Genomic DNA, 11,532 nt, shown 5'->3' with positions numbered 1-11,532 from the left:
CCCCTGGAGCGGTGAATGGCCTTGTCCCTGCAGTTAAGGGAGGGAACGCGTGCCCCCCTCCCTCCTTCCTACCTACCCAAATCTATCTATCTACCTCCCTCCCCCCTTACCTTCGCGGTGCGTTTTAAGGTTTGAGACTTGTTGAAAGCCTCCGGAGCGTTCGTGAAGTCGCGTGCGTGTGGGCAGAAGCTTCTCCTCTGATGCAACTTCCGGTTGCCTCAGCGGAGAAGCTTCCACCCACACACGCATGCGACTGCACGAACACTCCGGCAGCTTTCAACAAGCTACTCAAACCTTAAAAAGCGCCGCAAAGGTAAGGGGGAGGGAGGGAGATACACGGACCACGCGAGGGGTGCAGAAGGGCAGTTAGGTGGCGAGAGGGAAGGGTGGATGCTATGGGGATGGGGCGGTGAAGGGGACAGCGGAGATGGGGCGGTGAAGGGGACAGTGGTCCGGTGATGAGGCAGTGACAGGGACAGATTTTTTTTCCCCGTGTCATTTTCTATCTGGGAAGACCCATACATACCCTCTTTTTTAGAGGAGTGTCCAGGTGCTCAGATGGGATTTCCAAAACCCGGAAGTTTTTCTGTTTTTTTGGAAAGCTTCAAGCTCAGTGCCACGCATTTAGGGCCTCCGAGCGTGTGTTGGCATGCGATGTCATGATGTCGCACACAAGTGCACATGCACGCAATGTCATCGCATCGCATCTGCGCATATTCTGAGGCCCTCTAGGCACAGCCCAGAGCTCGAGGACGAAGATACGAGGTTTGTGTGGGGGTGGGGATGGGTGGGACTGTGGTAGAACACGGCAGGGCCACATGTCTTCTTTTTTTTTAACAAGGAAATCTGATTACCCTACGCTGACCTGCATATGTAAGTTGCCCTACATATTTAAGTGGAACTTTTAGAATATATATGACTGTAGTATGTATAGGTTTGAAGAAGGCATGACAAGGGCATGGTCTCGATGGTTCTTCAAAATATACACGTCTTCTGTATTTCAGAATAGCAATGCATGTATATTTCAGAAAATTTCCCAGTCAGCATTTAACCAGATTGGAGTCATATGTAACTATGATTTAGCTTCTCTTTTGAGTCTGGGTATGTGAGGAAATCTTGAGGAGGGTTTAGTGCTTACCTCTCAGGGGTTAAAACCCACCCCAAGATTGGAAAAAGTTTGCGTTTCAGAGCATGTTTCCTTCATTGGCAACCACAGTACATGCAGGTTTGGAAAATCTGCCCTTTACAGGGGTAATTCTATAACGGTGGCATCAAGAAAGGGTGTAAATGACCAGAATTCTGGCAAATATATGCATAAATGCTGACATTCTCTCTACCCACTATTCTAGAAACAGGCACCTAAACATGACAGCGCATTGTTTGAAGGTGGGCATAAGCATGAGTGGAATCTGGGTGGAATGAGAGAGAGTAAACAGTTGTGCAGGTAAATTACAGAATGCTAAAAAAGGTAAATTTATAGTTGGTGTGAGTGCTCATGCCTGCGTTATATTCAAAACTGTTAACCTCTTGGCGGCTAACTAAAGATATTTTCAGGAGATAAGCAGCTATCTCCTGTTGACTATCTGTGGCTGGCGGCTAGCCGCTAACTGGCTATATTACATGACATAGCCGGCTAGGTGGAGATATTCCGGCTTTGTTTTGCGGCTAAAGTAGGCCACATAAATAGCAGGCCTGTCTATATGGTTGTTAAGTACTGAATATTGGCCTAACCGCTTAACTGGCTAAAAATGAAACTGGATATTCAATGCCGGTTGCTGGAAACGGCTCAGCATTGAATACCTGAGTTTTAATGTCAGCGGCAGACAGGAAAATTGTTACCTGCAGCCAGTTCAATATTGGGTCCATGTATTTAAACTGTTATACCAGTATTCCATCAAGAAAAGTAGACGCCTACTTGCATTTATAAAATAGGCCTCAGATAGGCACCCTCTAGGTACCTAAATATGTGCACCCCTTTAAAGATTAGACCTCTAGGTTAGTAATTTTCTATGGGTTGCCTAAAGTTAGGGGTCCTATGTGAAAATTCTAGAATGGAAATTGTCGAGATCTAAGGTGGTAAGTGTTGGGTAAATAGAGGCATTTAGCATTAGTTGGGTAGTTGGGGGCATATTAGAGTATATTAAGGGTATAGAGTGGGTAGGTGGAGTTTGGGTAGGAACTGGTCGTGTTAGATAAGTTTTATGTATTTTTTGAAGAGTAGGGTTTTAGTATCTTTCTTGAAGGTTTTGTAGTCTGTGGTCGATGACAACAGAGTGGTGATTTGTCTGTCCAGTTTAGCTGCTTTGGTGGCTATTAGGTTGTCATATATTTTTCCTCGTTTAACATTTTTGGTTGGTGGGTGTGTGAATAGTGAGTGGGTTCTCCTGTGCCTGGTTGAGGTGGATTGGGTTAGTCGGTTATTCCAGTAGGTTGGGCTTTCTCCGTTAATAGCTTTGAATAGTAGGCAGTAGAATTTGAAGTGTACAAAGGCTGATATGAATGCTCGTTCCTAGGTGCATAACCTTTTACACTCTATGAGTGTCGGGAACAGCGCAGAGCATTCAGCGCACTGGCCTGCGCTAAAAACCACAATCACGGTTTTGTAAAAGAGGGGGTGGGGTTGAGTTCCTAGAATAATAAAAAAAAACATTTTTGCTTTAGAGGAGTATGAGAACTTAAAAAAAAGAAGAAAAAGCTCGAGTAAGTGGATTTCACATGAATACGTGGGCCATTTCTGTTGCTCTCTGCGTAGTAAGTACGTTGCCTGTTTCTATAATCTATTCTTGCAATAGCTAACAACTGGATTCCCAGCTTTTCTGCGTTCTTGTCATTTCTTTGCTGTCTACCTGGGATTGGAGCACAGCTCTTTGAGGCAGGGGAAAGTGTGGATTGTCCTTCGGCGTTCACGTTTCTCTCGGCGAATCCGCAGCTGCTCCAGGCTCCGCATCTCATCCACCTGTTTCTGCAGACTTTCTACCTGATTTTGCAGACCCTCAATTGTGCCCATTAGGCTGCCAGCAAGGAAAGAGAAAGCAGAGACAATAATGAGCAAATCAGACCTTATACGAAATACCTGATCTACCTACACGGATGTCCTTCCGAGTTGTTTATGTTCTTAAATATCACACTTAAAGCTTTGGGAGGAATTTTCATAGGTCCTGTAAAAAAATGTCTGATAGCTTCTCACTCAGAACATACTTGATGGAGTTATATTAACAGATACAGCCATTTAACATTTAGGGGGGAATTCATCACAGGGTGCAATTAGTGCACGCTAAATGCTAAAGATGCCCACAGGAATATAATGGGCATCTTTAGCACTTAGCATCCTGTCTGCCAAGTCTCTTCCCTGAAGAAGCCCTTTCTGGAAACGTCAATCGCTCCTCCTAAACTTACTTGCTCCACTTCATCACTGACGCTGAAACCGTGGATTGAAGACAAAGTTTTATTTTATTTTTCTTTCCAGCTTATGATTTATCTTTAATCTTATCTATTGTTTTGCCTTTTGTCTTTGTTTTGTTCTATTTCTATCATTTAAATTTCTCCAGAATTCTACTGTTCAACGGCTCCCCCTTCTGCTTCTATTCCTTTCTCTCCTCTCCTCTACCTTCCAAAGTATTTAGATCAATGCTGTCTTATTAAAATGTTTATTTTATTTTTATTTTTCCTCTAACTCTACTTTTCACTTCTCTATTACCCTCCAGGTACTTTAGTTAGATTGTGAGCCTTCGGGACAGTAAGGGAATTTTTCAAGTACCTTTCTTATTTCTAATCTTAATGTATATTTTCTGTAAACCGCTTAGAACCTAACGGATGTAGCGGTATATAAGAAATAAATTACATTACATTTAATGAATTCCCCCCTAAATGTTCCTGAATCCAGGTAAGAAAAATCTGAGGCCCCAAATCTATATGCTTATGATGTGGGACTTGCTCCATGGCCAAGCCTCAGCAGAGTAGGTGTTACCAGACATGCAGATTTCCCCAGACAGCTTTTCAAAACCCAGCACTTTGACCGGGTTTTGAAAAGCTGGTGGGATTGGGGCTGAGTCTGGAGTGCATCTGCGCATGCGCATGATAAGGCATATGGGGACAGACTTAAAGATCTCAATCTGTATACTTTGGAGGAAAGGCAGGAGAGGGGAGATATGATAGAGATGTTTAAATACCTACATGATGTAAATGCGCATGAGTCGAGTCTCTTTCATTTGAAAGGAAGCTCTGGAGTGAGAGGGCACAGGATGAAGTTAAGAGGTGATAGGCTCCGGAGTAATCTAAGGAAATACTTTTTTTACAGAAAGGGTGGCAGATGCGTGAAACAGTCTCCCGGAAGAGGTGGTGGAGACAAGAGACTGTGTCTGAATTCTAGAGGGCCTGGGAAAGTCACATGGGATCTCTCGGAGAGGGAAAGAGATAATGGTTACTGCGGATGGGCAGACTGGATGGGCCATTTGGCCTTTATCTGCCATCATGTTTCTATGTTTCTAGTCCTGTCCCGAAGAGACGAGGTTTGTGTGGGGCTGGGTTGGGAGGCAGAACGGGGCGAAGCCACGCATCTTCTTTACCAGATGGAAAATCTGGTAACCCTAGCTCTAGGAGGGGGCTGTGTTTCAGGTCCCATTAGGGTTACCAGATTTCCTCATTAAAAAAATGAGGATATGTGGCCCTGCCCTCACACGGACCTCATCTCTTCTTTCCCAAGCACGGAGCCATTTCTGGAGGGCCTCCGAGCATGCAAAGGAGTGATGCGATGATATCACGCGCACATGCAAATGTGTGTGATGTCATCGCATTACATAGCCTGGACAAACTGCTGGATTTTGGAAATCCACCCGGGCACCCAGACAGGACTCTACAAAGAAGACATATTCAGGTTTTCCTGAACCTCTGGTAACCTTAGGCTCCATCAGCTGTAGGCCTACTACCATGAAGACTGGATTATAAGGGATGGACTATGTGAAATTTAAAATGAGAGGAAAATCCTAGAGAATTACAATTGAAATTTCCTGGCACCCTCCCTTTCAAGCCTCTTGTGCAATTAGTAACAGAGGGGCAGAATGGAAGCTGAGGTAGTCAGAAGCTGCCTGCCCAAAAAGGGTTTGTTTCTAGAGGGATTTGGATGGATGATAATGGCCTTCATGTTGACGGCAAAAAATTATCTATTGGTTTGACTGTGCAGCAAAGTGACTGTTGCAATGACCTTTCTTGTTCACACATGTGCATAAAGGTGAGCTGGTTGCTATGGTGTATCTAGATTTTCAGAAAGCTTTTGACAAAGTTCCTCATGAGAGGCTCCTGAGAAAATTAAAGAGTCATGAGATAGGAGGCAAAGTTCAGTTGTGGATTAGGAATTGGTTATCAGATAGAAAACGGAGTGTAGGATTGAATGGTTATTTTTCTCAATGGAAGACAGTAAACAGTGGAGTGCCACAGGGGTCTGTATTGGGACCGGTGCTATTTAACTTATTTATAAATGATCTGGAAATTGGAATGACGAGTGAGATGATTAAATTTGCAGATAATAATAATTTATTTTTATATACCACCATACCTAAGAGTTCTAGGCGGTTTACAACAATCAATCACAGTACAAATCAAGCAACAGATACAATACAAATGCATACATTGGATTAAAATCTTCTAAAGATTCTGCATGATAAAATGTTAACTATATTAAGAAATACAAACAATTAAAAAAGGATAAAAGATAGATTTTTAAAAATAACAACATTAAGATCCTAACCTGTGACACTAAACTCTTCCAAAGTTGTTAAACGCATGCGGATTGTGAAACATTGCAGGCAGACCTTAGGAAATTGGAAGACTGGGCGTCCAAGTGGTAGATGAAATTTAATGTGGACAAATGCAAAGTGATGCATATTGGGAAGAATAACCCAAATCACAGTTACTGGATGTTAGGGTTCACCTTGGGGGTTAGCGCCCAAGAAAGGGATCTGGGTGTCATTGTAGATAATACAAAGAAACCTTCCGCCCAATGTGTGGTACCGGCCAAAAAAGCAAACAAGGTGCAAGGAATTATTAAAACAGGGATGGTTAACAAGACTAGCGGTATTATAATGCCTCTGTATCGCTCTATGGTGCGACCTCATCTGGAGTATTGTGTTCAATTCTGGTCTCCTTATCTCAAGAAAGATATAGTGGCACTAGAAAAGGTTCAAAGAAGAGCGACCGAGATGATAAAGAGGATGGAACTCCTCTCGTATAAGGAAAGATTAAAAAGGTTAGGACTCTTCAGCTTGGAAAAGAGAAGGCTGAGGGGAGATATGATTGAAGTCTATAAAATCCTGAGTGGAGTAGAACAGGTACAAATGGATCGATTTTTCACTCTGTCAAAAATTACAAAGACTAGGGGACACTCGATGAAGTTACAGAGAAATATTTTTAAAACCAATAGGAGGAAATTTTTTTCACTGAGAGAATAGTTAAGCTCTGGAAAGTGGATAGCATTGCTGGTTTTAAGAAAGGTTTGGACAAATTCCTGGAGGAAAAGTCCATAGTCTGTTATTAAAACATGGGGGAAGTCACTGTTTGCCTTGGAATGTTGCTACTCCTTGGGGTTCTAGAATCTTGCTACACTTTGTGGATTCTGCATGGAATGTTGCCACTATTTGGGGTTCCAGAATCTTGCTTATTCTGAGATAATGGAATGTTAAAACTCTTTGGTGTTCTGGAATCTTATGTTACTCTTTAGGATTCCAGAATCTTGCTATTCTTTAGGATTCTGAATTGAATGTTGCTACTCTTCGGGTTTTGGCCAGGTACTAGTGACCTGGATTTGCCACCGTGAGAACGGGCTTCTAGGCTTGATGAACCATTGGGCTGACCCAGTAAGGCTATTCTTATGTTCTTATGTTCTAGGTGTGATTTCCACAAGTTCCAGTTCTTTATGGGTAAAAACAAATTAATGGGGGCCAATATTAAAAAAACAGCCAAGGCATTTTAGAGATGATTCAGGTAATTGCAGTGAAGTACAGTATATTAGACATTAGCGTCATATCTATGTTATTTGAATGTTCTGATTTGTGCTTATTAGATGATTCATACAAGTATTACGTCTCCCTTTCAATATGTATTATATCGCTCTTATTTTAAATTCAGTGCTATTAATAAGTACAATTTACTGATTTTAACTCTACCTGATTCATCCCATTTATGTTTATATTTGGTCTTTTTACCACAGTTACTCTGTTAACAAAAATTGTAAGTTCTGTGTTGAATTATACTTGCTGGGTGAATCTCTTCATAAAGGCGGTTAAGAAATCGCAATAAATAAATTAATATGCAAATCTCAACCAAGCAAGAGCTGAACGTGACTCGAAAAATAGCCTTACAGTATTCTTTCAGCCTTTATTTATTTATTTAACTTGCAACCAGGATGCCTTTTCTTCACCCCCCCCCCCCCCCATAAGCAGCTTTAAAAATGATGACATATTTTCCTTGCTGATGTTTGCTGTTGAGAGAGGATGGGTGAGATTGGGCTTGGAGCCAAATGGCTGCACCAGTCAGCTCCTACGAACCAGGACAATCGCAGATGATCTCTTAGGGCTCCTTTAACGAAGCCGCGTTAGTGGCTTTATCGCACGCGACTTTTTATCGCGCGCTAAGAGGAGGCGGTAGCAGCTAGCGCGGCTGGCAGATTAGCGCGCGCTATTATGCACGTTAAACCGCTAACGCGGCTTCGTAAAAGGAGCCCTTAGTTTGCAGGATTAATGGAATAAGAAAGGTGCTTTTATTTCAGGGAATTATGTTCCTTTCTCCTCGGTGAGAAGCAAAGGAAGTACCACGTGGCTACTACCAGGGGCGGAGAGGATGGTTGAAAGAGAACTGCCAAAATCCCACTGCATATGCTTTAATACCCTACGCTGGCTTTTACGAAGCCGCGGTAGAGGTTTCTGCCATGGGTTGGCGAGGTAAATGCTCCGATGCCCTTAGTTGGAACAGGTCCTTTAACATGAAAATTTTTATCAGTAAATGATCAGGGCTGGCTCAATCACTCTGGAGAGACCCGGGTTAGCTGGGGATGCTGTACAGCAGTGTATCTCAAACGGTGGGTTCATAGTCTAAAGCGCGCGAGGACAAAGGTGCGCCGACAACCGAGCGCGGACAACTGAGCGCAGGACTTCATCGTGCCAAAGAAAAACCATATTTTAAAGGGCTCCGATGGGGGGGTGTTGGTAGGGAACCCCCCCCCCCACTTTGCTTAATAGAGATTGCGCTGGTGTTGTAGGGGGTTTTGGGGGGTTGTAACCCCCCTCATTATAGTGGAAACTTAACCCCCCCAACATGGCAGCGTGAGGCAGCGCGATCCCTATTATGTAGAGTGGAGGGTTCCCCCCCACACCCCTCGTCAGAGCCCTTTAACAGAGATTTCGGCAGTTGGAACCAGTGCTCCCTCTAAGCGGGCGGGTGTAGTGAGCAAAATTGTTTTCGCTGTGCGCTAAAAATATCGGGCGCCAGCGCCAACTCGCCCGATTCTCCTCTCGCCGCCCTGCTATCTCCGTACGCCATGCGCTGTGACGTGAAACTTGTGCGCTGCGAGGCAATATTTTGTGCGCCAGCGCACGCCAGCGCAGCTTAGAGGGAACACTGGTTGGAACCCAAGCACAGTGCAGGGTAAAGCTTTGGATTCTTGCCCAGAAATAGCTAAGAAGAAAAAATTAAAAATTTAAATTGAATCGGGTTGGGCAGACTGGATGGACCATTTGGGTCTTTATCTGCCGTCATCTACTATGTTACTATGTTTAAAATACGGGTTTTCTTCGGCGCAAGTAAGCCCTGCGCTCAGTTGTCCGCGCTTGGTTGTCGGCACGCCTTTCTCCTCGCGTGCTTTTGATCCGTCTCCCAAACGGTGTACCTTCTGGGATTTCAGGTGTGCTGCTAGCACCACCACCACTGGCGTCTCAGGGCCTTTGTGCGTGCATGGCCATCGAAGTGATGAAGTCGCACGTGATGTCATCAATGCGACACCTGCGCACTTCCGGGTGCCTCGAGCCGTGGCCACTAGCTTTAGTGTGTCGCGGCTCGAGAAAGTTTGCGGGACACTGCTGTAGAGGAAGTCCCAGCCACTGTGTAGTAATTCTACCTTCTAGTTGGGTAAATAGTACCTCAGTGCTTGGCTTCATAAAGAACTGCAGCTGCTTTTTCAAGACTAGAGCAGCCATTGACATCACAGAGGGAGGAGCTGAAAAGTGTATGCATGTGAGTGTGGAGGGGGGAGACGGGGGAATAAAGGCTTACAATCCTGCACTAAACTAGAAGCCAGTTCTGATTAAGGCCCATGTGCATCAAAGTCAGCAATTGTCGAACGATCGTTGCTAAACCAGTTTTGATTGGCTTAGCGATGATTGCATTTGACGACCCGATGCAGAAAATGGCTCACCGCGTGGTTTTCTGCAAGCTCTCTCGTTCCCCGATCCAACCATGCAAATAAGCTCATTAATATTGAAATGCCATGTAAGCTAGCGAAGCGATTGATGCTCTAACATGGCTTCCCGATGCACAAAAAAAAAAGTGATCGCTTTTAGTGATCTGAAAAAAGCCTCTGGTCAAGACCAGGCGCTTACGTGTCTTACTGATGGCTCAGCCTGAAATTAAAATAACATTTATACCATAAATACAGTTTTTACAATAGCAGGGATGTGTATTATATGCACGTTGTGAGCACATTAACAGCGTACAATATGTAAGAGAGGGTAGCGAAAAGATGGGGCAATGAGAGAAGGCTAAAATTTTGCATTTGCTTAGTCTGCTGCTGCCTCTCTGTCCCCTCCGTTCGGCCTCGATGGTCGTGTGTATATGATGTCACTGCGTTACATTGGCTGCTACTTTACGGCAATTGTATGGCAAGAGGAAGCCCAGAGCATCAAAGGATTGCCCTCACTGTACTATTTAAAAGCTCATGAAATACCAACAGCAGCATAAGAAGGAAAATCTCTAATGGCCATGTTATAAAGTGCTTTGCTATAACAATGCTTTACAGCTGACGTCTTTGATGCACGCTAGAGAATGACACGGTGACAAAATTCATCACCGTCCCCGTCCCCGCGGATAACCACGGGAAATAATCCCGTGTCATTTTCTAGTGTCTATTTCAACCTCAGTCCTTCTACACCAGCATTCTTCAAAGCAAAGCTTGGGGGTCAATGGCTGTGGCCATTCATACTCTGATTCTTATGTGAGCCAAGGATAATGAAGCCATTGTGATATCAGTGATGTGATTGGCTCTTAGGCACTGGCGGAATGAGGCATTATGACATCACAATATCTGCTCTGGATACCAGAGACTGTCATTCTGTAGAGTCTGTTTCAACCTCAGTACTTCTACACCAGCATTCTTCAAAGCAAAGCTTGCGGGGCAGTGGTTGTGGCCATTCATACTCTGATTCTTATGTGAGCCAAGGATAATGAAGCCATTGTGACATCACTGATGTGATTGGCTCTTAGGCACTGGTGCAATGAGGCATTATGACATCACAATATCTGCTCTGGAATGTTGCTGCTCAATCTCAGCATTCTTCAAAGCAAAGCTTGCGGGTCAGTGGTTGTGGCTATTCATACTCTGATTCTTCCCTCTCTCCTTAAAGAATGACATGAAGATGGTTTCCCGCGGTTATCCGCGGGGACGGGAACGGTGATGAATTTTGTCACCGTGTTATTCTCTAATGCACGCTAATGATATGATGCGCTTCAATAATCCACGCCTACGACTGACGTAGCAAACCTGGCACTTGCGTGCATTGTTGCTGTATGAACTGGGCCATTCTACGCAGGTGTTAAGAGTCGCTTTCACAGTGATCAGTCAGACAGTAGAGATGGGGGGTTACGCCAAACCCCCACGTGAATTGTTTGCATGCATACTTGTTAGTGCATCAATAGCTCTTTTGGAATTGCCCAAAAATCGGATCGCTGCGGACCCACGCGGTATCACCAACCCAGTTTAGTGCATCTGGCCCTAAGTTGGAAGCATAAGCAATGAGGAGGTTGTGGGAGAAAAATGGCTGGTGGCTAAAAAAAAGGCTCCCCCCACATCCTGGGATTCTTTTGAAAGAAAATATTTGCTGATGGCTGACAAGAATTTTCTGCCCTACGTCTTAGAGCAGCGTATCGCAGACTGTGTGCCGCGGCCCACTAGTGTGCCGCGACACACAATACTCGGCTCATTTTGCCCCCTTTTTTTTCCACATTCATATACCTGGCTCATTCCCTTAAGAATACTGCATTTGTACATGCCTGTTTCAGCTCTGTTCATATCTGTGAATTTTCCTTCATGCTTTGCCCTCATTCCTCAGAGCATGGGAAAATCTACTTTGTATATGTTACCAATGTATCTTCTGCTGGGATGTTTTGCTCTCCAGCACAAGCTTCTGGTTCTTTAGTTCAAGGTCCCGTGCTGTCAAATCCAGCTGCTCGTAGACTTTCGCATGCTGCTCGTTCATCTGCCGTAACATTTCCAGCTGTTTAGTCAGGTACTGCAAAAGATGGGAAGCTGGAGGTGAACTGTTGAGGTGCTTT

The 11,532-nt window shown here is 44.3% G+C and overlaps 1 protein-coding gene across 1 annotated transcript in view; it reads right to left on the bottom strand.

Annotated features, from left to right (window-relative positions):
* The window catches only part of CDR2L (cerebellar degeneration related protein 2 like), a 49,521-nt gene that overhangs the window by 3,733 nt on the left and 34,256 nt on the right, over positions 1-11,532 (bottom strand). Inside the window, exons 3-4 of the mRNA XM_033961516.1 lie at positions 11,341-11,489; positions 2,847-3,011 (exon numbers count right to left, since the gene is read on the bottom strand). Coding sequence (XP_033817407.1) covers positions 2,847-3,011; positions 11,341-11,489 — 314 coding nt within the window. The remainder of the gene's footprint in view (positions 1-2,846; positions 3,012-11,340; positions 11,490-11,532) is intronic.

Source organism: Geotrypetes seraphini, chromosome 10 (assembly GCF_902459505.1).
Source record: "Geotrypetes seraphini chromosome 10, aGeoSer1.1, whole genome shotgun sequence".
Taxonomy (NCBI): domain Eukaryota; kingdom Metazoa; phylum Chordata; class Amphibia; order Gymnophiona; family Dermophiidae; genus Geotrypetes; species Geotrypetes seraphini.
This window is presented reverse-complemented; position numbering and strand designations above follow the sequence as displayed.